This window comes from Barbus barbus (assembly GCF_936440315.1).
Source record: "Barbus barbus genome assembly, chromosome: 35".
Lineage (NCBI taxonomy): Eukaryota > Metazoa > Chordata > Actinopteri > Cypriniformes > Cyprinidae > Barbus > Barbus barbus.
Window position 1 is genome coordinate 5,199,808 of NC_136763.1, and position 27,449 is coordinate 5,227,256.

General features: G+C 38.1%; 1 protein-coding gene across 7 annotated transcripts; it reads right to left on the reverse strand.

Moving 5' to 3' along the window:
- Window positions 1–26,627, reverse strand: LOC306854877 (transcription factor SOX-13-like). Of its 7 annotated transcripts, none has more exons than XM_079393169.1 (14): window positions 26,390–26,627; window positions 12,579–12,795; window positions 12,333–12,438; window positions 11,046–11,132; window positions 10,707–10,879; window positions 10,513–10,581; window positions 10,196–10,307; window positions 9,030–9,106; window positions 8,813–8,948; window positions 8,053–8,174; window positions 7,152–7,227; window positions 5,289–5,456; window positions 3,412–3,628; window positions 1–1,974 (listed from the first exon to the last, which is right to left on the reverse strand). In XM_079393169.1, exons 2-14 carry the CDS (start codon window positions 12,792–12,794, stop codon window positions 1,728–1,730), a joined length of 1,806 nt encoding a protein of 601 aa, XP_079249295.1. In that variant the 5' UTR covers window position 12,795; window positions 26,390–26,627; the 3' UTR covers window positions 1–1,727. The 7 variants fall into 7 exon arrangements, with proteins under 7 accessions (XP_079249295.1, XP_079249293.1, XP_079249296.1 ...); XM_079393167.1 differs by having other exon boundaries at window positions 10,196–10,310; XM_079393170.1 differs by lacking the exon at window positions 26,390–26,627 and adding an exon at window positions 23,204–23,448.
- Between the last annotated feature and the right edge of the window lie 822 nt (window positions 26,628–27,449).

The window sequence follows — 27,449 nt, forward strand, 5'->3', positions numbered from 1 at the left end:
GTAAACATAACATTTTTATTTAAGCTTCAAAAACAAACCACAAAACTTGCTTGGAAAAATGCAAAACAGAAGACAAAAAAAAAAAAAAAATACACCTTTAAATTATACACTTTTATAAACAAAATAAAGTCTATATCTATATTTTACAACAGCTGGTTTTGCAACAGTTGTCCAGATAGCGAATCATATTTTTTTTTTCCCCATGGGTTCATTCTACAGATAAAATACACACTGTGTCCAGCTATACACGTCATTTCCTTTAACATGTTAGGTTTATCCTATCAGTCCACTGGCAAATATCTTCTAAAATTTCCTTTTTAAAATATAAATGTTTATAGTTTTTAACAAAATGTTTACATTTCAGCTCAACTGTAAGTTGACAAGCAGCCCAATAATATGGACCCGGTCGTAACAACTGCTGGAATAATAACTCAGTTATTTTCTTCAGCACAAAATCACTCTACACACACACACACACACACACACTAAAATAGAAAAGTAAACCAAAACTTAAAAAATGGGAGTAATTGAGGGAAGGGCATTATTCACATCTGTTTTCACAAAATTAATAGTAGAAATTAATTGCATAAGTAAATCAAGTGCAAAATTCTACTCTGAAAATAAAAATATATTAGATGGGGCAAGTGCATTTCAAGTGATTATTCTGCACTAAATCCAAAGAAACAAAAATATGATTTTGACCTGGGGAAATTAAGTGCAGTACCCAGATTCAAACAGCAGAGGACGCCACAAACCTTAGCTGCCCTTAGCGAGTCTTAAAGGGGCAGGCTGCTTAAATCTCTGTAACAGAACAGCCACTAATCGTCATTATCTGATATAATAAACTGGACAAGGAGTTCAGGAATGTTCCTTCCTTTTTCTAAGTCCACTTGTTTTCTTTTTTTGCTCCGGCCTTGAGCTCTGGAAAGTACCTTGGCACAGTCTTAACAGGAACTTTTGCAGGAAAACCCTGGTGACATCAAGAAGCATCATAACACAGAGGGTTCAGGTATTTTTTTTTCTTTTTTTCTCTATGGCAGAATGATTCATAGCCCTTAACGCTTTAACAATTTAAAGAAATAGTACATCCAAAAAAAAATTTTTTTTTTTTTTTTTTTTTTCATAGTTTACTGACCATAATCTCTTCACTTTTGTGTGAACTGTTTCATGCTATTATTGCCAATCATTTGACATGGTGTCAAATGTGGAACTTTTTCAGATAAGCCAAGAGTGAATATACTTTTATGTACCCCTTATAGAGAAGCCAATTCTCGTGCAATTGCTTATGCATATCACATTTACTCCATAATAAATGCAGTGACATTTGATGATTTGTAAAACAATTTTTGAACATCAGCTTCACAATGCCTTCAAAAGACTTGACAATGAATATCATAGATTGAAAAGGTCTTGCATTTTCCAAGCTGTGGTCAGTATGTAAGACCCATCCTGGATGTCTGGGCTACACCACTGGAAAAATCTGAAAAATGAAGATCTGTGCCTCGTTTATAATGTCTGCTGCCTTCCTAACCAACCCTAGAGAACCATGTGACCGATCTGGTGGGTTTGAAACCAGGACAGCCTCACAACTGGACAGAAAAACACTGACCTATACCATTTATTGGACACCATGTAGGTAGGGACTGCAAAATATCCCAATCATATTCTCCATCTCATTCATCGCATTTTCCACGCTCTCTGTCCTCCGATTATTTCCTTGTTCTGTCTCAGTCAGTGAGGACAACCAGCTCTCCCTCACTGCGTTCACCCGCATCACTCTCCTCCCCTTCGCTGTAGGGCTGTCTGGGCCTCACAGCCTCCCGCATCTCGCTCCCTTGGCCTTTTGGGGGCTCCAGACCCCGAGGAAGGTAGTGCTCCAGGAGGGCAGGGTGCAAGGGCAATGGGGCCATTGACACCGGCGTGGTCGGGTATTGTCCTTCGCTGGTGGGGTATGGTAGCTGCTGCTCTGATTGGCTGTAGGAATAATCATCAAACCAAACATCAGGTATTTTACATTACTAGTTCTTGGAATGGTAAGAGTCACAGATTTGCATCAGCATAAAAGAGGCGATGCATCAATTTAAACAGTGTGGATCGGATACAAGTTGCAATGGTAAAAAACGATTTATATATAATTATTAATGCGCTATACTTTTATTATTTAGAAAGTGACTAAAGATTTGTGACCAATATTTTATATGTGGATCAGAGGTTACGTTAGACTTTAATATTGTCTGCCATTTTGTCGGACAGGATCGTAAAAATTGTCAATTATTACCAGTCACTTTAATTTTCATATTTTAATTAGAACATTTAATTGCTTGTATTTTTGTTCACATTTTTCATTTTTAATCATGAACCTACAGGATGAGCATATAGGCTTATGCATTTATTTATGAAAAGAACAGATGAACAGAGACTGTGCGTCACTTTTCACGTTCAACACCACACACCGCAGTGACAGCGGAGGCCACTAAAAACAACTAAATATTCCAGAAAACAAAAAATAAAAGAAATTCTCGATTTTAATAGATTCTCATTTTTATGAACCAATGTCGATTCTTAAATCCCAATCGATGCGGTTTTCTGTCGATGAATGAACCGTACATATAGTGCGCCTCCCATCCAATAAATCACAATAGGCTAAGCTTTGTGCGTTGTTACTTTTTTATATGAAACAAAGTATCCGATTTCAAATTCTGTCCATTTTATAATAAATTCAACCAATAAATACTGATTGGCACTCTTTAATGTGGCGTGATAGATCGCTGTAAACACCTCAGTGCAAGCAAAGCGGTAGCGCACATGAACTGATCATCTCTTTCTCTTTACTACTAGAGGATACTCGCCCGTGCGTAATCAAAAGGCATAGCAAAAGACTCGTGACAGTTTTATTTTTGTTCTGGAGGCTGATGATCCTGTGCTCTGCTGCCACACTGGAGCGTACTCGCCACCAACTGGTCAGGGATGGGAATTACAGTTATAAATTACAATAGATCACCCTCAGTGTAATCTGTCAAAGTGAGGGACGGTCTCTAGATTTTTCCATCACTTCTAAAAAAAAAAATCTGTAAATGATGGTAAATTTTCCAACCTCTGATGTAGATTGATTTCTCCTCTCTAAACTGGCATGTCCTGACAGTCACATAGAATATAGATTAACATGGATGGATGTCTGTCTGAACTAAATAAATAAATGTGAACTATCGGTATCATATTGATTTGCATAGCATAATTTTTTCCATTGCATCGCATTGTGTTAAATCGGATCGCACTGCATCGTAATAGGGGCGAATCGTATTGCATCGCAAGCTGCTTCAAATGTAGATTTAATGCACATCCCTACTGCATTCTCCAACTAAATGCACCTCTGAAAAATTAAGATCGGTTGAGTGTGTCAGGAGGCATCACCTTGGAGGGTAAGTAACTCGTTGCTCCTGTCGTCGACTCTTCATCATGGCCTTGTACTCTCCGACCCGCAGTCGTCTACCCTCCACGATACAGGTCCGCTTCGGCCGGGGTTTGTATTTGTAGTCTGGGTAACGTTCCAGATGCTGCCGACTCAGTCTGGCTTGCTCTTCGTAGTACGGCTGCTTCTCCTGATTGGACATGGTCTTCCACCGGGAACCTAAGGGATCATAAGAATTACAATAAGTAAGGTACAATATCATATAACCAAAGGAAAACTACATGTGGGCACCAAAACTGTGTGGACACCTAATCAGCAGGTCCATGTGCTTGAACATTTATGGGAGCTTGTTCATACACACACGGAAATGTTTTTTCACTAGATGATACTGGAATATAAGTAAAAAAATTAATTGCATGGCTGTATATTATATGCACCAGTCAGTAATAATTAAAGCTACTAAACCAGTTTATTAGAAGGAAGTATCCACATACTTTTGGCCACATTTGGAGCAGGTTTTTCAGTGGGTTTTTTTTTATTTTGAGAGTCGGTTACAGTTGAAATTCCACATTGACCGGGAAGTGAGAGATAAATGAGAGTGAAAGTACAAAGTAGTGCAAAGAAGAATAAAAAACAATCACTGACCTGAAGAATTCATTGACCTAATTCTCTACATGTTACAAATATTTGACATTGTAAGATTTTGATTTAACGACTTCATACGTGCAATGGTGCCGCCTCAAAGTGTGCTGCAGGATAAAAAGGTAGGAAACTGACAGAAACTTTTACTAAACGTTTACTAAAAGGAGCTGCGGGCCATGTTAAGGAGGAGAAGAAAGCCTGAATCAGGAGGGTGTCAGTGTCACCACAATGGAATGGAATGCGAGCGTTTTGTGAAAGGAAAGAACTGAGGAAGGCAGAGGTGCAGCAAGGGATGAGGGGGCTGAAGTTTTGGGTGTTGTTTTCCTGTCACCCCAGGAGCCAGGTGGCGGTTCGTGCCCTGGTGTGACCCCTTTTTTCAACCCCCTAAGACCTTCTGTCCTCTTCTCCATTTCAGGGGCAACAACAAGTTGCATGTTTGAAAATATAGACGTGTTTTACAGAGTAACACCTACACTTGTGACTTTAGGATTAGCTGTGAGCGTAACAAACTCAACGTTCCCATAACCCCTCAGCCCATACCAACAATAAACAACTGATCTCAAGTGAAAGATAAAGGGGTAGAGGAGATGAAATAATAATACAACAATGAGGACAATGTTGTCAGAACAGGTGCTTCGGAAATCCACAAAGAGGAAGGATTAGAGACATTATAGTCAGCAGAGCATTCGTTGATGGAAAGTATGGTGAAAAATATGACAGCAACATTTTTCTTTGACAAGAAGAAAATTCTAAAAGCACTGATGGACAAAGCTAACAATGTGCTTATCTTAAAAATCTATGGGCAGAGTGAGAGACTAAGTACAATGATAAAAATGTGCAAATTAGAGTTACGTGTCAGACTTGTATCAATCATTTATGTGCATGCAATGTTAATAATTTTAAAATATAGCAGTAATCTATTAATATTATTACCTCTAAACTGCTAACACTTTAGATCAAGGAATACACATTCACCATTAACTATAAGGGTTTTCCCTCAAACTCATAATTTGCTGCTTATTGATAGTAAGGTAGTTGTTGCAGTAGTTATGTTTAGGGTTAAGGAATGTAGAATATGGTCATGCATTTATATATGCTAATAAACAGCCAATATGCAAGTAATATGCATGCAACTAGTTGATAGCGAATAGTGTTCCCTCATCAAAAGTGTTACCAACTATCTAAACTATCAATAAAATCGAATGTTTTTTAAAGCAGCAGCTCCATTCTCTTTTACCGAGGATCTTGCTGATACTGGAGTTGTGCATGTCAGGGAACGCCTGCAGGATACGTCGTCTTTCGTCTTTGGCCCACACCATGAAGGCATTCATGGGACGTTTGATGTGGCCAGAGGAGGGAGTCCGGGATTCACCAAAGCTTCCCACACCGGAGATTACCATATGCCCTGTTGGGAACAACAAGATTAAAAACAAAACAATCAGTCTAGACACACGCAACTTCCTTTTGTTTGACTACACGCCCTGCAGCCAAATGCAATTACACAGGCAGGTGGCATCTGTGTTTGCTGCATGCCAAAGAGGGTTTTTTATTGTATTAGAAACGGTCATAAATTCATATGCATTCGTAAGGCAATGGTTTATTTGATTAGAAAAGTGGAATTTCTTGACGAAAAAAATTTGCACACATACCAGTAGGGCTGTCAACTTTAGTCGTTTAGTCGACTAATCGGTCGATGCCATCTTGGTCGACTGACATTCTCATTGGTCGACCAGTTGCATTTTTTTTTTTTTTTCTTCACCAATAAAGAAATTTTCATTGATTTACTCCTTGATATTTATTCCTTTTATTAGCAGTTATATATTACTGTATTCTAAATATAATTAGCCTATGTTTTATCCCCAACTTTAAATGCTTTAAATTAGGCTATTTTATAACAGCGCCACAGTTTAGCGCACCACGAACACTCGGGAACCGCACCTGTGGCTGGCTGCACTGCTGCTTCGCGCTCAGTAAGGAATATAGGTAGTTTTGCTGTATTCATTCAGTTAGAACACTACTTGTTTTGGCTTTAGTGGACAAAATGTCCAAGAAATCTAAATCTTTTGTCTGGCTGCATTTTACAAAATATTTGACTCGTTGGCAAAAAAACAGAAAACGGCAAAAGAGAAGGAGATAGCAATGCTTCTTTGTGGACATGGTGCAGAGGATGACCCTGATGAGCCAAGCGCACAAAGATCCTCTTGCGACGTAATGAAAGATTAACTTCAAGACAGAAGTAAAGTGGACACTGCTGGGCCACTTGCGTGGTGGAAAAATAATGAGGAGAGATATCCACGACTTGCTCGGGCAGCCAAACGCCTGCTCTGCATCTCTGCAAACGCCTATAGATCGGCCGGACAAAAGTTAACCCATAGCTTTGAAAGTAAAGAAGAATATACAGCCTGTATAAACGAGAGCTTTTGTTAGGATTTTTCATTATTTGGCAGTTTTAGCAGTTATATTTTTTGTAGCGTGTGGTGTGGTCAGGTGCGCGACTATGACTGTCACTATAGACCTAGGACAGATCTCCTCACTTTGCAGTTAAAAAAAAATCACTTAATTTTCAAAGAATTGTATTATTATTATAGTTTTATGTATTGATGTTTTTTCGTTGTTGTTTTATAAATGCTCTATGAAAATTGTTTAAATGTTCAATCAAAATGCAAAACATCGCGTCTTTTTTTTTTTTTTTTTTTTAGTCGACTGATCGTTGCGCAGGACAGGACTTTGGTCGACTAAGCATTTCTTTGGTTGACTACAGCCCTACATACCAGTGACATGCAAAACTACATCTCAAAATTAGCAATTTGAGGGTTGCCTTAACAACTAGTCAACTAAACTGGTAGCCATATATGATCAGATTGGGATGAGATGATCAGACAGGTTTCTTAGGGGGCGTTTACATAAGACCAAAATGGTTTGCAACAGAATAGAACACAATCCAATCTATTTTAAAGTTGACACGGCATCACCGCAAGCAGTAGAGCAAAAACTCATTTAAAGACTCTCCCGTGTAAACAAATAAAGGACAACATCCTGGGAGTATGCTTGATGTATTGCCAAAATAAAACTGAAAAAATTATAGTTGACCCATACATACCCTCAGAGTCACTGCTGAGGTGGTCCTCATTCGTCCGCAGGGACTGTCCGTCATCCATCCGATCTCGAGACGCCTCCTTATGATCAATCAACAGACAGACAGATGAAAAGACAGCTTATGTTAAAACATATAAAAAAACAATCATCAGTGATCACTGCATCTAGCTGGAACAGGAATTGCTTTTATTGTGTTAGTGCCAATGCTAAAGAAGTTGGGCAACATTACAAAAGCATTTCAGCTACACCTATGCATAGGAACACAAAGAGCTCCAGGGACATTTGTCAAATATAATTCTGAAATTCAAACATTAATGAGCTATATTTATCTCCCTTTCAAATGGCTCGGCATCGTTGTCTACGTCTACCTGGATTTTCAAGAGTGCATAAAACAGTTCTACAAGTGTCAAGCTGTAAAAACAGGTTTAAGTGGAATGCTTCAAAACCCTGTTGACAACAAAGGCGAAATCACTGTCATATCTCCCTGCGGTTAAACTGAACTCAAAAGGAGCAACAAAGTGGTTGTCGAAACAGGTGTCTACGGAGACTCGGGGCTGTTCTGCAATTGCCACGTAAGCAAACAAGTGAACACACAAGTTGCAGTGGGACTCTAATAACAGCTGTTCTTGGCTGAAAGGGGAATGTACCCCTGATATCATGAACCTCTGTAAACCAATATCCATTGCTAACCCTGACCGCCCCTCTTCTCTTGTAACACAGTGGGTGTTCAGAAAGAGAGGCACTTCAAGTGTGGGCCATTAATGGACACTTTCCCCGATGCTTCGGCCTTGAAGCATGACCAATGGTGACAAACAGCAGGCCCCAGGTGCCGTGAGGAACCTTGGAGAACTGGGGTGTGGAGTATCTGAGAGCGTGTTTGTGTGTGCGCTAAGACGTCGACTCACCAGCCTTGTGTTGTTGTCCCTCTCACGGTCCCTCTCTCGGCCTGTCGGGCCTTGTCCTCCACGCAACAGCTGCTGGGCATCATGAATGGCTTGTGTCACAACATCACCCTCTCCCAAGAAGCCTGAAGAGTGAAAGGGTGAGAGAGAAAGGAAACTTTAGACAAGGTCAAGAGAGATACATTTATCCCTCTCCGTCTTGTGATGCACAAATAAAGCACTTGGCTCGATCTCAAGTATATGATCCCGTCCCGGATGAGCCCCCTAGTCTTGAGTCCAAAGGCTTAAGACAAACAGTCACGTCTGGTGCTGACACGATCTCAGGGGCTGCTTCGAAGGGGGAACAGGTTTTCTGAACTGCCGTTAATACTTGGGATAGAAGCGTATTGGCAGTGGGAACCCTAAGAAGGGTCCTTTCTAACAGGGTCATTTTTTCTGAACGTGAACCTCAAGGACTTCCCTCTCAAACAATGGCATGACAGGAAAACCACAGTAGATGTGTCTGACTCATAAAGAGGTAGAGACATTTTCCAACACACCTGACAGCACAACAAAAGTTGTGGAACTTGTTATGGAACTGTAATAAAGAAATTTACCGTCACTGTCTAAATCTACTAAACAGTTCTGCGATTGTTGCAAGATCAGTTGTAACAAAACAATTTTTTGACTTGTCAAATCAGCTCAAAACACAAAGCATAGCTTCAACCTTCCAAGCAAATTAAGTTAGAGACTGGATGTGTCAGTGAGGTGTAGTATCACATACTCAGGCTGAGGGCAGATCGAGGAGGGCTATGCGTCAGATCTCTGGGTCGGTACCCTGTCTGCAAGTGGGCCATTTCCAGTGCCTGTGGACTTGGGGTCTTGGGTTTAGCCGTGAGGTTGAGAGGTTGACTGGTATCCTGGAGCAAAAAGTCATTGTGAAATTCACTAATGAATACAACAAAGTGAAATGACCTGCAGAACAATGGAAGAAAGGGTACCTGGCGAAAGACTGTACCACTGGACCTTTTCACTGGGGTGGAGTGTGGATTGGGCAGCAACTGCATGGGATACTCCACTAAAAACAAAGAAAGTTCATTCAAAAGACTGAAACTTGAAGGATTTACAAATATAAATGGTCAGTGAACATGTTAGAGATCTACTACCCAACCCAAGCCCAATGGGACTTGGCCAACTATCATGTTTAGGCTAGGTTCAGGTCGATATTTTCATGTATAACTTCAAGGTAAAAACTTCTCAAAGTGTTTATCGCCTGAGAACATCTATAATATAGCTGAATAAAGTATTTGAGCTCAGATTCACTTGCGTCCTTGGTCCGCTACTCCAGGTTTCATTCCAAAGGTAGCTCAACAGTGTCAAGCATGCTGTTAACAGACCAGCTCATACACTTGTTCTATTGTTCCCTGTTCTTTCCTTCTACCCTTCATCTTCTAAGCGAATAGAGTACATGCATACAGGCATCAAAGTTGTGCGTTCACAAGAGTCTTTTAACTGAGCGAGGACACAGTGCCATACATTACAGACATTAATGCAAAAACCCGCTCTGTATTTTACCAGATCAATATACACTCTAAATCAATGACCAACCCTGAGCTATTCATCAGTGCATGTGCAAGAAATTCACTCAGGCAGTCCTTTCGATTAGTCTTTCTTTCTGAAGCTCATTCTAAGTGGACCGAAGACATGAGAAAAACCATCAATTCATGCAATAACCACTTACATTACAGAACAGACCTTCAGACGAACATGCATTAAAAAAAAAGGAAAAAGTTGTTTTGCAGTTAATACATTTCTAGAATAGCAAGAATGAACTCTTTCAGTTCAGCTTTTCTCCAGTCTACTTATTACCTAAAAATACAAACAACTGCTGATAAGCATATGCTGAAAAGCGCAAGAGCAAACAAGTTTTTCAAATAACCGACTAAAGGATAATATTTGAAGTCAATTATTTAGAGATTTTTGATCCATCTGAAGATAACAGATGGCTGAATCTTGTGTCCTAACAGACTCTTATTGTAAAAGCTAACTGTTGCTCAATATGCCAATAGGTAGGTCTTTCATGCCTATATCAGGATATGCAAATAATTCACTCCATCGGGGCGAAGAGAGGGGAGTCGAGGACATTACTGAGTTTGGTGAAGCTCACCTGGTTTGCAGGGAATGGGCTGCAGAGGCAAACCCATCTGGGCTTCAGAAGTGACTGGCAACGGTTGGGCATTGGGATGAAAGGCAGGGATCATAACATACGGCATGTTTACCTGCTGGGTCAAAGGTCACAGAGAACACCTTAAGTCACCTTATATTGTATTTTCACACTGTCCAATTAGTCTTAAAAGAACAGTTCACTCAAAGAAAAGCTGATTTAATCCTTTAGGTGAACTATTCCTTTATGATCTTAAGATGGTCCCCAGTTCATGCACTGAAATAAACTGCAAGATTTTGAATCATGACATTCAACCTCACCTGAATTTGCTGCTGCAGTAAGTTGATTTTATGTTGCTGCTGTATCAACTGCTGCTGCTGTTTGGCGATCTAAACAAAGAATCGGTATTTAGAAACCAAACTAACACACATATTGCTGTTGCTGATTTCAAATGACACTGCTTTTGCTTAATTTGTTCCCATTTTTTCACTTTTTCAACTACAAGTCTCCACACCTGCTCTTGCTGCTGCCTTGCCAGTTCCATCTGTTGCTGCTGTTTCTCCAGCAGCAGAGCGGCCATGTTCCTCTGCTCAGAATGAGCTCCAAGCAGCTGCTCTCGCAGACCAGAGAGCTGGTTTATCATCAACAACAACTGAAACTCCTTCTCTGCCAGACTCTCTGGGGTTCCTGTAAACACATACGCACATGCTGGTGGTCAGGCAGAAGGTGTCATTGAAACACAAATGTGAGATGATCCACAATGGAACGCATAGAAACAACACTATATAGTTGCTCTGTTTGGTGATTTGCATGACAAAGTGCATGTATGTGCAGTACAAACACATAAATTCACCTTTTAGGTTGACACCGCCATGAAGACCCTTCCCAAGGAACTTTTCTTTCCAGTCCGTATTCAGAAGTTTTTCAATAGTAGGCATCACTTAAAAAAAAAAAAAAAAAAAAAAAAAAAGGCATAGAGAGATTTTTTAAAAATAATATTTTTTTAATTAAGTAAAAGTAATTTAATAAATAATAAAAATTTAATTAAATAAATACACTGTGTATATACATTCTATATAAATATACACATTATATATAAATATACTGTGTGTATATATATATATATATATATATATATATATATATATATATATATATATATATATATAAAATATACATACATACATACACATACATATACACACACAATATACACACATATACACATATATACATATACACATATACATATACACATATACATACATATACATATACATACATACACACATATACATATATATATATATATATATATATATATATATATATATATATGTATATATATATATATATATATATATGTATATGTGTGTATATGTGTATGTATGTATATGTATATGTATGTATATATGTGTATATGTATATGTGTATATGTATATATGTGTATATGTGTGTATATTGTGTGTGTATATGTATGTGTATGTATGTATGTATATTTTATATATATATATATATATATATATATATATATATATATATATATATATATATATATATATATATATATATATATATATATATATATATATATATATATAAAGCGCCTTAATGTAGTTGAGGAGACACAGACAAAGCGTGACTCAATAGAGAGGCAAATAAAGAATAAAAAAGCTTCTAGCATCTCGATGAGAGAAACGCTGTACTGTATCCTTGAGCTTAAACCCCCCAGTTATACCAAAAGAAAAATAGAAAACTGAAACAATTTCATAGAATGTGTGAAAACAAAAGGAAAGCCTTTTGAGAAAACACTCGAGGACTCTTTAATAACCAAAGAGCTGTGAAATGTATCATACAAATTAATCCACCGTGAGGCTTCATAGAACTTGAAGCAAAGTAGGAACTTGGATCATCTCAACGTAGAGCGCATTAAAAGCAATGGCATTCTAGTTGCTGACACACACACATGGACAAACCACTTGCATGGGTTTCCATCAAAATTAAAACTTTCAAAAACCTCTTTTACTCTCAAACAACAGCCTTGAAACATTGGAACACAATGAATGCCACGGACCAAGTGCGAATATGCTAATTTCACTCCGCGAAAACCTTATTTTTGTAAAGGAAACGTTGCACTCACCCTCACTGACATTAGGCTTGCTGTCATTCTTATCATGGGCTCTGCTGCCTCCATCTTGACTGGCAGGTGTATATGATCGTACTGGGTCTTTACTGGGAGAGCTCGCCTAAAAAAAAAAACAGAGGAACCATGAAGTTAAGTACTCACTACAGAAATCTTATATCATCTTATCTTATTAACAAAAAGAGTAAAAACCCAAAGATTTTATTTTATAAAACAATATTGAAATTCATGAACACTCCATACCAAAGGAGATTGTACATTAGGGGGCGCTGACTTCTCAGAGTCGTCTCTGTCCGACAGGTGCCGAACTGACCAATCACTGACTGGAGAGGACTGCTGGGATTCTCGGTGGACAACTCTACCTCCCGATTCGTCGTCTTCAAGCTTGATACCAACACCCACCATGGTCACATTGCCCTTGGCGTGGGGATGTAGAGCAGGTGGACTGGGCTCACACATTCTACAAAACCAAACCATTCAGAAAATAGAACTAATCAGTCCATGTTAATCCAAAAATAATTTGCTCCGCCTCTGAAACAACTTTAATTTTCAGGTGATGTCATCAAGGCCTCTTCATTTTTAGCCCCTCCCATCCAACCACCTGTCATATAGAGGTATTTTGGAGCATCCAATCAATTCCAGATTCCCATCCTACACATTCGCTCATTAAATATTCTCTTTCACCTGGAAATACGGTCACATTAAAGAAGCAAAATGCATTGCATGCAAAATTCCATGCTGAATTAGCATTTTAGCAAGAAGAGACCACATAAGACTGCATTACTAACAAGGGTATTCCAGTTTTGTACAGCTACTGTCTGGGAAGGATAGAAAGACCACAGAAAAAAAACAAAACCCAAAAAAAAAAAAAAAAAACAGCTGACTGCTTTGCATAAGGAACAGAAGGGTTTTTGTAGAGCCCAGACACAGGCCGCCCCATTCAAACTCTTTCACCAAAGCCACTTCTTCAGGGTCTCTGGGGCACAGGAGCCGCTCGGTGTTGGGAGAGGATATTTATGCGTATTTGTGTTGTGTGTGTGCGCATCTAAGTTGTTCGAGTCTGTCAACACGCTGTCAGAAAACAGATGCAAGACTCTAGTGTGCCCATCAAGTATCTGGCCGTCTCAAGTAGCACGGCAAACCCTTCTGCAATGTAGGACAAGAGGAGGAGAGAGACGGACGGAGTGAAGGCGATTTCAAAATTAGCCGAGGTCTATAAACAGCTCTCCTCCTTCGCTCTGCATGACAAAAGAAACACAAGACAATCCAAAGAAAACAAACACGAGGGAAAATGCATCTCTCCCGTTCGGTTTCACTCTCTAGCTCTCTGTATATATTTATATAATGCCCATTGTTACAGAGAAAGAACAAAGGAAGTTTAAACAATGGGCATGACATGGACAAAAGCAATAGGCTGCAGGAAACACAGCGGGGTAACAATACAAACGGAATGTGCCGATGGTCCGTGGCAGAGACAAAAAAAAAAAAGGAGCAGAACACTCACTGGTCCGATTCCAGTTCCTGTACTTTTTCATCCACTCGGAAAACACAAAAGCAGCCTGTGCATTTACATTAAGGCACAAGAGAAAGGTTGAACACTTAGCTCAAATGTTTTCTGTTAAGCTGAGCAACTTGGTTGAATTGTTTGAAGAAAAGAATTCAATAGACCAATCTGTTCTTTTGAAGTAGTGATTTGCCAATCTGGAAGGTGGTTTGGGTAAAAGGGCATAGTTTTCTGTTCTGATGTACTTGCCTGACCTACAAGCAAATAATGGTTTGTCTGTAAAAATACAGGAATTGCATTTGGTTGTGAGGAGGTGCCACAAAAACTTTGGATATTCACTGGCAGTCGTCAAACTCGTTTCAGGACGCTCTTTCGCTACAAATCAGTCAGTGTGAACTGCAAACTTGATACGGTCTTCCCAAATCAGATTTAGATGCCAAGGACAAGACCCCCTCCTTTCCCTGGGAACCGAGTGCACTTAAGAGAGATTCTGCCACCATTGGTGCATTATAAATAAACACTTGCGAGGAGTCTGTGCTATTAAGTTCCTATTGTGACGAGGCTAAAATTATTTGTTCCCCCAGTTGAGGAGCGCTGATCCACAAACCAGGTGCAGGAAGTGTGAATTTGTCAGCTCCTTCCAAGTGCACTTGTAGTTCTAGAGATATTCTGGCTATTTGCTTGGAGGGATTTGACTGTCAAAAAAATGGCACAGCCTCAAGCTCTAAACGGACTCGTGAAGATTAATGTTACAGCTAGATTTCTCCACACTCATCGCGCACAAGTGTTAAAGAATGTTGCTTCGTGGAAAAAAAAAAAAGCAACAGTTGGATGAGTAAATCCTAAACCAGCAAAGCCATTTTGCATGTAACATAACTTTATGTAGCGTAGTGGTCTAAATGTAACTACATGAAAACCTGTCATTGGAACTACAGAGCAAAGTAAAAGAAAAGGTAACAATTTCTCACAATTGTGACTATCTTATTGTAAATTAGATTTTAGACGATTTTTAACTTTTGCCTCAAATTCCTAATTTGCTGCTTATTAATAGTTAGTAAGGTAATTGTTAAGTTTAGATATAAGGTAGGATTAATGGATCTAAAATATGGTCATGCACAATAAGGCATTAATTTGTGCTTTAATAGTACTAATAAACAGTCAATATGGAATTAAAAAGGCATGCTAATAAGCAACTGGTTAATATTAAGAACTGGTCCTCAAATTAAAGTGTTACGAAGATTTCTTTACTCAAAAAAACAGGTTTCCACAAAGAATATCCGATTTTACAAAGGAAAGAGAAAAACACATACAAAAGGATATACTGACAGCATTGTTCTTAATCCTCTTTAATCTTGGCTCCAAGCAAAACGTGAATGTGTCATAACTTGGTGATAGTGATAAGAAATATAATGGCAAGCTCTTATGTCAGCACATGCAAAACAAGCCAGAAGAATCAACATGATTGATGGTAACTGCCAGTCTATCTTACAAGAGAAGTCGCCTCAAGTTTGTTCTTACCTGTTGTTCGGATGTGAAGCTATAAGACCCATTTCCAAAGAGCTCTGACAGACTTTTGTAGTCTAAGATAACATCAGCCTCCAGGTTCTTTGCTTTTGCGCTAAAACACCTCTGAAATGAAATACTTCCCACGGTCGGGGGCACGCGAGACAAAAGCTTAAGTTGCCTTACAAGTCGCAACGTGTCGCACCCTCACATTCTGTCCCGCACTCCTCTGATGCAAATACGACATTTCTTTGTTGTTTCTAACACTCCCTTTCCTTGTGATGATCCTGAAGTGGTTAATTTCCACAAGTCGGGCTTCTAAAAATTGTCAAAATGCACAAACAAAACTATCAGGAGTGCCAAAAACAAGCCTGTGCGCGCAAAAACATGATTTTACCGACATCTAAACGAACAAAAGACTCGTAGTGACAACACCAGTTTGAACTTAAAGTCCAAAGGCTCTTTTTTCTTTTGCTTTTTGACACCCTAAATCATTGCACTTGCCAAACAGAGGCACATAACAATTAGACGCATTCTAACTTTACAAACACCTGTTGTAAACCAGCACTCGAGACATTGTGAGAATGCAGCAGACCGCATTGGATGATGGTGGGTTTCAATTAAGACAAGACACAGCTAAAAGCAGAAGTGTCTGTAGGCTTCAAGACCCTCAGCATGCGACGCAAAGTCCAATCAGCTGTTGAAACCCAACAACAGGAGCTTCCAAACCCACCTGCCAGTAACTGTACTCTTAACAAAGATACAAAGCCTTGACCTACACAAACAGTCTACCAACCTCAAGAGCATCTGGTCAGTTTTCATTGTCTTGTGGCTGTCTCTTGGAAACAGTTCCATTTGCCAGTGTGGAAGTCTGAAGTAGAAACTCATCTTGTTAAATGGAAGACAGTGGACACCCCCATAGAAAAAGTGTCTAGTGACCTCCCAGGAATAGAGAGGAGAGCTGGCGCTCTCGATGCTGGATGAGCAAACTGCGGTCACAAAAGTATGCCCTATAGCGAAGGCAAACAGTAGCATTTGCATGGCGTTTGCCTCGGTTATAACTTTCCACTGAGTACTTTACACAGATACGGATTTGATAGCATTGTAAAAGTGAAACAGGAGAAGAGTATCCAGGAATAAACATGGCACAAAACAAAATCAGATGGATATATACAGAACATTTTGTTTGCGTTTTGATTTGACTGCTGATGACATTTACTTTTGTCGTATATAAAAAAGATACACATCTACTAATGCAACTATATTTGATTAGACTAAAAATAGATAGAAAAACTATACTATGAAAATTGTTCAAACGATGCTTTCATTTCGAAGAATGCAAGACCGACAAAAGAGTAAAAACATTGGCCCGGTTTCACAGACAGGGCATAGACTAAGCCAGGATTAAGCCATAGTTTAATTAGGACATTTAAGTGATTTTTATAAACATGCCTTAGAAAAAAAAGCATTACTGGTGTTCATCTTAAGACAAAACAAAAGCACTGACATGGTTTATGATCAGTCAGCGCAAGTTTCTTTCAGTTGAAACAGCTCAGATTTACATTTTAGTCTAGGACTAGACTTAAGCCTTGTCTGTGAAACCGGAGGATTATGTACCAGGTAAAACACATTCTGGAAGAACAATGATATTAATTAATTGTTCCAGACCAGTAATTATAGGGTGTGTGTTATGCAATGCCTTTAGCAATTGTTCATGTACAAGCATTACAAACTCTAAAAGAAACGCATTAAAACTAATCACATAGTAATCATAGTAAACAACAATTTACATCATAGGAAATATTACAATGCAACTTTTACGATGATCATTAAATCACGAACAAATGAGTAATACAAATTGTTGAATTTGCCAAGAAAACACAAACAGTAGCGTGCGAATCCTTAGAGTCTAAAAAACAAAGTAGTTTTTGTAAACCTGGGGCAAGAAAGTAGTGAAAACTCTTTTTTGACAGACAAGCAAATGTATTTTTCATTAAGTATTGATTGAGCTTTTTGCAATAACAGCTCTTTCCTCTTCCTTGCAGGGGACAGCCCCTGATAGTCCCCGCCTAAACTCACCGGTCTCAATGTTTTGAATGCCGGAAAGGAAAAAAACAATGCAAATCAACAGGGTTTAAACACGGAGTGTAAAAACCACAAGCACACATGAATTCACAACCAAAGATGCATTATAGTTCCTGATGAATTGAATATTGTTTCCGGGTACCGTTTCAATTGGAAATACTATCTCAGTTGCCGTTTATGAGTACTATACATTTATAGCATGCCTTTAAGCTAAGCTTAACTCATGATTTATGATACAGTCTTCAGGCTCAGTTTCCATGATGGCAATTTTTTTTTTTAATTCAGAAAAAAAAAAGAAATTATGTTCTGTAATAAAAGGTGTTGGTGTACATTAGCACCATTTGTTGTTTGCTTTTGGGATCTGATTGTTTGCATTTGGTCCCGGAAATAGTGACATCTGAATTTGTGTGACGTGTATTATTATTAAATTACAAACAAAACAGACTAGGTGTTTTAATTACAAGTAATTTGTCAATGTACATTTTTATTGTTAAATTCATAGCTTAATTTTTTTCAGTTTTTAGAACTATATATTTAAAACGAATAGTTTATAAATGTGAAAATTATTTTGTCATTTACATTTTTCCAAAGGTAGGCATTTAATAATTTTATTAGTTGCTGATATGATGGACATGACTAACAACATAAGCAACTAATTAAGTTAAATCAAAAGTTAGACAAAAGTGAATGCATGCTCAAGATAAAATGCAACTTCATTTTACTGAATATTACATTGGGCGTAATTTTCAATCAATCAAACTGTCATTTTGACACGTTAAGCTAATTTTGTGTGTACTTAAGATACACACACACACACAAAATGTCAATGTTTGTAAACACATCATTTGAGTTGGAAATGATATAAAAAGTTCTTTACATGTGATGCATGTAAAGAGAGCTTATTTGTCAAAGTCCACAGGGACCAAAATGCTCATAGCTGAAGCATCAGCCTCACATACAGTCGACTGCGTCTTTTTGCCCAACAAAAGCAGCTCTAAAGATCAGAATTTTGGGCTCATGTTCTTTTGAGACCTTCTAAATAAGACGTATAAATGGGATGATGGTACAACCACGCTCTGGACACAAAAGAAGAGGAGAGGAGAAAGAAAAGAGAGTGGGTCGCTGGCGTTTTTTCCTTCTTGTGCTTTTGAGAAATGCAGGTTAAAAAGCAGCCTCTTTCATTGTGCCTCTCTGAGCCTAAAACAGTCCAGTTATTGTGGCGCCAAGTGAAAGGCTAGTGTGGCATTTATCTGCGAGACAAGAGGAGGGGGCAATGAAAGGAGGCCGAACACAAAACACACTTGGAATAAAGAAATATAACAAGAGAAAGGGAATAAAAGATGTTAGTGAAGGGCCCCCTTTGCGGAAAAAAAGCGCACAAAAACCTTCCGCCACCCCCTTCAGGCAGAAAGACAAAGGCAAAATACATTAAAATGTGTTTTTTTCTCAAAGCCTGGCACACTTTTATATCCAATCTCGATTCAGATGGACCATTTCCATTTGTTTTATATAAGCGTACGAGTGCAGCGCAGTTTGTGCGCAATGCATTAGACATGTTTTCCAAAGCTAGGGATCATAACGTCAGCTCCAGAACGCTCTGGGTCTTGCTGGCACGTCCTTGAATGACTATAGGTCTTTGAAATGAGTTAGGGGTCTTTGAGAAAAGACAGTGCATCTATGGAGTTGTCATGGCGACCAGACCAGGCTGTTTTGTGCTACGAGGAGCACAACAGGTAATTCTAAGCAGCCACAGGTCATAGTCTCGAGGTCAAAGTGAAGATGTGCTGGGAAGCAGTGGGTGTTGACGATAACATCATAGTGTTTGAATTGTCTGATAGATTTAGGACATTCTACTGATACAAAAAGGCATTTTAAAATGATAGTTTACTCATAATATACCCACCCTTGTGTTGAACACAAAAAGAGATATTCTCCACAATGTCCAAGCTGTCTTGGTCCAAAATTAATGATAAAAAAATATTAGCATGTTAGTTTATTTCACACTAATTACAAAGGAATGCGAGCAACATTGAATTAAGTTACATTTTGAAGCAGAATGTAAATATTTAACTGGGGGAAGTTGTGGCCTAATGGTTAGAGAGTCGGACTCGTAATCCAAAGGTTGCAGGTTCGAGTCTCGGGCCAGCAGGGATTGTAGGTGGGGGGAGTGAATGTCCAGCGCTCTCTCCACCCTCAATACCACGACTGAGGTGCCCTTGAGCAAGGCACTGAACCCCCAACTGCTCCCCGGGCGCCGCAGCATAAATGGCTGCCCACTGCTCCGGGTGTGTGTTCACGGTGTGTGTGTGTTCACTGCTGTGTGTGTGCACTTTGGATGGGTTAAATGCAGAGCACGAATTCTGAGTATGGGTCACCATTATGTCACTTTCACGTAAAATAAACTTGAAATTTTGAAGACTGAAATAATATTTGATTTTCAATCAGAAACTGCTAGTAAATTTCACAATTAATTACAAAGAAATGCAAGTAACATTAAATTAAACATGACATTTTGTAGTAGAAAGACTGAAATAATATTTTATAATATCTTTGTAATCTTTGTTTAATTTACATATTGAAAAAAAGAAAAAAAAGATTTTTCGTAATATAGCAAATATGTCAAATCTAGCTACTTAATGTTCCTCACATGTAAAAAATAAATAAAAGTTGAGCCAACTTAAAATTGAGGCAACCAGCTTCAACAGATTTTTTTGTTTTCTCAACTTGTTATTTTAAGTTTATACAAGTTGAGAATCTCCTATAAAAATAATTTGAGAAAACTCAAAAATCTGCAAAAAGCTGGTTGCTTTAAAATTTTAAGTTGGCTCAACTTTTTTTTTTTTTTTACAGTGTACATGAAGGTGAGTAAATAAAGAAGCTTCATATAAAACAAATCAAGCTAAAATTAGGCAGAAACTCTTTTTCTTTGTCATGTTACCACCTGGTGGTACATTCAAACGGGGCAGATCGCGGAGCTCCATCGCTCAACATGAGGACCCATACAGGAAGAGAAGACTAAACCTTCACCTTTCAGGACATCCTGAGACCCTGCGCCTCCCTCCCCACCCCGCCGGCCACTTCACCGGCGCAGGACGGAGCACGTGGGCTCCTGCTGTCAAAAACAGGATACACACTCACCGCGCACGGCTGAGAAACAACGGTTAATAGAGAAACAAGGGTGGGAAAAGGAGGCATGACGGAGGAAGACCGAAGGATATGATGGAATTGTAGAAGGATTTGGGATGTTGTGAGAGAAAATCGGTCAAGTTTACTTTATTGCTTTTGAGGCGTTTTCTCCATGAGCTAGTGAACTTAAGAATTTTTTACCCAGAAATGAACATTTTATGTTTATTTTCTAACCCTCATGGCGCTTTTTCTGCATTTTGGAAGCTTGGCAGATGTGGACGCAACAAACTGTTGTTGTATGGAAACGAGCCGCTTTGTTGATTTTGGTTTTGGAGCAAACGGGGGACAAAATGTCATTTTTGCCAACTATTCTTGTAAATCAACTCTAAAAGCAGGGAACTCCAGGGAAAAGAACCTGGGTCAAATGCAAATAATCTCCAATCACTTAAAAGACCGGTGACAAACAAGGCAGAATGAATGCAACACGGGAAAGAGTGACTGGAAAAAGTGTCACTGCTAACAAATGTTGAGCTTGTATTTAAAAGCCACATCAGTATGCAGTATCACACTTTCTGATAACATCTAGCAAGTAGAGGCGAGAAATACACACACTTCCACTAACATACAAACACCCCCCCACCACCACCCCATTTCTCCACAATTTGGAATCTAGCACAAACTTTAATTATCATTATGTCAGCAGTAAAATGTTTTGGTTTTTTTGGCAAGGTTTTTTTTTTTTCAGTATTTCAGGATGATGTTGAAGCAACGCTACACAGTCGCTCTTCCATAAACAAATAGTCTACAAACTTTTAAAAAAAAGTCTTAAACTTTTACATTTAAAACCCAACCTGAAAAAAAATGTGGTTCAACTGAAAGGTGACATTTGTCACCTCTTACGTACAGTGACATAAATTGACGACTTTCTGGCAAAGGCGCTTCCCCCACGCTTTCACTATATTAAATTGCTTTCTCTGTAAGTTCTAAATGATACATTTCTGTGATTCTACGTTAGTGATGAGTCAACTGGGAATGTGAGAAGGAACTAAACATGTTATTTCTCTTTCATTGAAAAGCTCAGGTGTCAGGCAACGTGGTTAAAAAAAATGTCTAAGAATCTGACAAGACATAAACCATTTTTAAAACTATTTTTTAATGTTTGTGGTCCAATTGCAGTAAAAAGAAATATTTGTAAAGTCATATACATGTAAAAAAATGAAAAATGATTTCAATACTCTTATTTTCCCTTTCTATTCTTTCTCCAAACTAATTAAAACCCAGTAATTAGTGAAGGATATTATTATCTCTCTTTGTACCACAAATACCAATTTAATGTGTGATGTGAAATGGTGTATAATAAGATAAAGAAAAAGTCCTAAAGACATAAACCTGAATGTATTTCTCAGAACTCAAATTTCAAGCAAGCACCTTGCGAACCTCAAAATAACTGTCATTATGCGAGTTCCCCAGTGCAATCTGTGGACTGTTTGTTTGAGCGTGAATTAATATATAACAATCCTTGATTCATTTGTAAAAAAACAAATCATGAGGCTACAGCGGTCTATTAAAATATCAGCCCGAAGTAACACTACGCTGTGTTCTCAAAAGTCACAGCGGAGCCCAGTGCAGTTCATGCAAATATTGCATATTTCCTGGTCATATTCATTACAACTGAAAGCGGCCTTACTGTATTCGAATGACAAACAAACAAATGAAGCCCACACAAATCTGTTGACAATATTTGCAATGACGTTATTATTCAGATAAATGTAAATTATTAAACAGAATAGAACTTTGCATGAAAAACTAAGTTAATGAAAACATATGATTTTTTTCCCCTCACATTATTTCTAAACTACCCGACTTCAAAAAAATATTTTTTTATTAATAAATTTGTTTTAATTAACCTGAATTAGCCACAAGAGTATTTTTGAATGACTTTTTACTATATTTTCCAGATTCTAAAACCTATAAACTACACCCATGGGAAGATTTCTATTACCTGAAAAAGATCTGAATAATGTTGTTTGTTTGTTTGCTTTTCTTTGTCTCCTTTCAATTTTCATTTCATTCAGCACAATTCTTCCACTAATTTAAACAATTATACATTCAGGGCATAAATCCACCCTGCAATTTGCCCCTGAAACTTTTATGAGAAAACCTGTTTAAGCTCACACCCAAACCAGCACATTCAGTCCAAATCAAAGTCGTGTTGAAGCTTGCATCACATGAAACTTCACCTTTTGCCCATCACACACTTTAATAAACCTGAGAACATAGTGCAGAACAAGCACACATGCTAAATAAATTCAAAAGTCCAGTCGCAGCACGAAGGATCAAACCTGTTTAGTCCCGTTTACTCAACTCAAAAATATCAGATTTTTAATATAATATAACATAACATTATATTATGTTATATAACATAATATAATATATATGGCTCAAAATAATACTGCAGCATTAATGTGCCGCCAAAAAAAATTAAAGATGCATAGAAAAATATAGTTTTACCATTGCATAAATGATTATTATATGCAATATAACTTTGAAAGCACTAAAAGTAATTTAAAAAGCATAAAAACAAAAGCATAAAAAAAACTGTGCAAAACAACTAAAGACAAAGCGCGCAAAGTTGCAAAGCAAGTCTTACCTAAAGTGGCTGAGTTCACTGTTATGACAAAAGAAAGAGAGTGATGCTCGTTTTGATGGGCAGCTGTCAGATTGTGTGCTGAAACTTTCTCTGTTCTAATGGAGGACTTTCTAATTTCCGCTGTGGGCCTGAGCTCATCTCATGGTAAAGAGGGTAGGTGGAACAAAATCTGGAGGTTTTTGGGAACATGTAGGCGAAGAGTGAAAGTCTCATGGCACTTTCCAGTTGCCACCTCTCACGTGCGGAAAGCCATTTTACCATTTCAGACAAAGATAACTTGCCATTAGGGATTATTTATAGAATGTTTCTGTGTTCTCGTGTGCTGAAGACATATGAAGGATCTACAAAAATGTGTGCAATGTAGTAAACGTTTAAGACACAGCAACAAAACGTGCAGACTTTAACTTTTGACACATGCATTGCTTAAAAGCTGTGTTTATTTTTAAGTCTTGCAGCTACAAAGGAAACCATTTTGAACAAGATGCTGTTAGGGGTTTTACAGCAGGTCTTCAATGTTCCTAAACATTTTGAACAAAAACGACTTACAATGCAATCCTTACAGATAAAATTACATTTCATATTTCTGACAGGGCCCCTGAGCTCTTTGACTCCAAGCACAAGCGGCTGAACAGAACACACTCAAAGCGTGAAGATGATTTGATGGACAGCAGCAAAGATCGAAGGCATTTATCAACGCGAGCTTCTCTGGCCTGCTCTGTTTGATTTCATTGATGTTGTGGCGAGCCCTGAAAAACTCACTTAACAAGCTATTGTTGTCTCTCTCTCATCAGACCCCGGCTCAATAGGACACACGAAACTATGCAGACCCGAACAGAAGATGTTGAAGTTTGAATATCAAAGAATGGACTTTTATTCATTCGCCTGTCCTAGCTAAACTCTCTAGCCTAAGGGAAATTATGTCACGAGTTTGTCCGTCCATCAGTGCTGCAAAGGTTTCAGCAGAAGTTCTCAGCACAACTTTTACAACATTTTCTGCATCCTATTAAGTCAGCAGAATTACCCAGGCATATGGCAGATGATCAAAAATACGATTGGAACAACTCCAAGTGTAAGCTATAGTTTTATTTAAAGTGCAATATTTTTTGATTAAGAAAATAGTGTAAGCCTTGACATAGAAAGGAGTAAATGATTGATCAATATATTGGCCAGGGCAATTAATTGGACGATACTTGGCTACTTTAAAACAACGTTCATTTGTACTACTAATGGAAGAGCTGCTTCCTCCTTGCATTGAAAAATCCCAACATGCTTCGTCAGTGAATAAGAATTCAAATTCATAACATTGTGTACAATAAGTGTTCATTTTCATCTCATTTCAGTCTTCAGTCAAAATTACGATAATGACCATACTTCGATCTAGATATGAATCATTGAAAAACCCCCTTCAATCGTCCACCAGAAAACTCAAAATGCTATTAAACAACCCGTTTTCAGTATGTTTGCCCTCCAAAGTGCTCTAATAGTAATTTCAGCCTTGGCTGTCAGATAAGAGCACCACAGAGTTTGTATAAATCAGCATGTGAAGTGATCTGGGCTCAAGACTTTGCAGAGACCGGATGTATAGACGCACTGACAGCTAAAGAGAACCACCACTGGTTTCCTAAACTCTCAAACTGAGTAAGAGATGCACAAAAATGGAGCTGAAACAGAGAGGGACGCAAGGAAGGAAATAAACATAAGATGGATAGAAACAAGGGGAAAAAGCAAAAGGTCAGAGACTCCCTACTGACAGGGAGCTTTGTGCGCAGTCAGTCACTGTGAAGCCAAACACTCACGGCCACTTTGCCAACTTCCCCTTTAATGATCCGTCGACATGCCTGCTCACAATGGAGGTGCACAACTCAGGTGCTGGATGTTCTTGGTAGGATAAAAGGTGGGATATGCTGCCTGCACTGGCACGATATGCTTATTTAAGCATGCAGACATAAAGAGGGAAAATAAAATGTCTACTTGGAGCTCATTATTAAAGTTTAGCACCTATTCAGCGATTGCGCCACAGTCGCTCTGCCCTGAGGAGCTCTGCTTTCTGGTTATTCCAGAAGGCTGATATTCTTCAATAGAGATATCAACAGTTCACTTAACACAGGAAATCTGTTAGACCTGTCAGCTACCTGAAGGGCAATTCTTTAGCAGGTCTCCAAAGATGTTCAGATGCAATAAAAACAGACTTGAGTGTAATCCATTGAAGTCAGATAAGTAACAACACAGCCAACTTCAATTACTGATGTACAGTGATAGACAGATTTTATATATATATATATATATATATATATATATATATATATATATATATATATATATATATATATATATATATATATATATATATAGCTAATTTCATACCGCCATTGACATTGGTTAATGTGAGCTGCTAATTTCTTCTTTCTAAAGGGCCTAAAATTATAAGTTTTTAGTTATGTGTGCATGCACTTTTATTAAGCACAAGAATGGTTATGTTGGTCCCAATAATCAGTATTCAGTTCACTTCACAAATGAGCGATTAAACAATGCAAACAAGGCAATTTCAGCAGACAAAAACATCAAATAAACATGCATTTAATTGTTTTCAGAAAGTTTGCTAATATGCGTTTACCTAATATATAGGCTACGAGATAAAACAAACAAATTTGAAAACGCATGCATTAAAAAAAATGCTTCTTTTCCAATTAGACGCGTAAAAGTTCATGTCAAATTATGTATGTAAACTTCTTAAAATAAAACAACTGTTTCTTCGTGTACAATGAATTGCTGCAATTGCCTTGAGAGGACACTGAATTCACTTTCAGCTCACATCAATAGTAATTGACGGAGTACGCATTGAAAGCAGGTTGTCATTTCCTATCCAACCGTATGAACAAACATGCTGTTCCGACACACACCACAGAACAGTTCCAGGTGAGAAACGAATTAGTTTGATTCAAAACTCTTAGTCAAAGTTTGTTTTGTTTACTCTGCAGGTTCATAAAACTGGGATATTTTGACTTTGCGGGTGCGTAAAACGCTCTCTTAGGTGATTCGGGTAGATGATAGTGGATCAAAATCATCGTCCCGTTTATCTAGTTCTGTAGGTTTGCTATATCTCTCACTACAGACAGAAACAAACTTGTCGAACGTGCCAAACACTCGTGCGTAAAGTTTCAAACAAAGCGCCATTTGCCCACTTACCAACTCCAAATGAATTATGCGCTGCGCTTTGCGCTCCACAAACTTTATTCCTTCAGTCTTTCCGTAGTCTCTGGGCCCGCAGAATCGATAACGCCGCATGCAAAATGTGGTTTCTCCTCGTGTCAATGAATAATACGCCTCTGTCTATCAACAGCTTACAGTACAACCTGAGACTCCACGCGCACAGATGATGAATGCGTCGCACTCTCGCAGATCCAGCCTCCCTTCACTCCAGAATGACTTTCTGGTGTTCAGTTTCCAACATTCTCGCTCCTGCTGCCTATCATTCACCTCCCTCTTAAAGGGAAAGCTCCTCTTTCTGGGTTTCCCTTGGCAAAAGGAAAAATGTTGGGATCCTTGAAGGGGGGAGGCTTTGTTCATGAGTACCTGATGTTTCAAGTTCAGTTTTAATGCCATTTTATCCTTTATGTAGCTCTAATGCACACACTTAAAAAAGTACAAGCATAGAGTTTTGGAAAAAGCACACAATAACTTGCATTTTTATACTTTTTATTTAGAAAAAAAAAATTAATTTAAATGTCAGTCTATTTCTGACACAAATCCATAATATGGCTGTAAATTATCTGGAATATATTGTATGGACTTTTATGAAACGTTAGTGCTTTCTTGTCAGTTTTCAAGCCTGCTGTTTCAAGTTCAGCTACAAAATTATAAAGTCATTTTATGTTTTGTTTAATGTCACTTTAATGCACATAATTTTAAACAAAGTTTCATTTTTATATTTTTTATTTACAAAAAATATTGAATTTCAATTTGAAGGATTTAAATTTTAGTCTAATCCTGACAAAAATATAATGGTACATGATCTGTAATATGTTATATGGACTTTTATGAAACAGTTTTGAAGCCAAAGGTAACTAATTTGCATTAGTGGTGATGATTTTTGCAGTGAATTTTACTCTACTTTAATTATATTTATGTATGTATGTTGCATGTCATCTAAAAAAAGCGAGGGGAAAAAACATTGAATTCAGTTCAGTGACTCCAAAAAGTGAGGGGGGGGGGGGTAAAAATAGTATTTATTTTTTAAATGAAGTGT

What these genes read in the sequence shown, in the direction of transcription:
- LOC306854877 (XM_079393165.1), bottom strand. Translation starts at nt 15,389, where the DNA reads ATGGGTCTTATAGCTTCACATCCGAACAACAG. An exon ending in CAAGGCAGCAGCAAGAGCAG is followed by an intron (nt 10,582 to 10,706) that starts GTGTGGAGACTT and finishes TTCTTTGTTTAG; the next exon opens with ATCGCCAAACAGCAGCAGCA. An exon ending in GTGGTACAGTCTTTCGCCAG is followed by an intron (nt 8,949 to 9,029) that starts GTACCCTTTCTT and finishes TTTTTGCTCCAG; the next exon opens with GATACCAGTCAACCTCTCAA.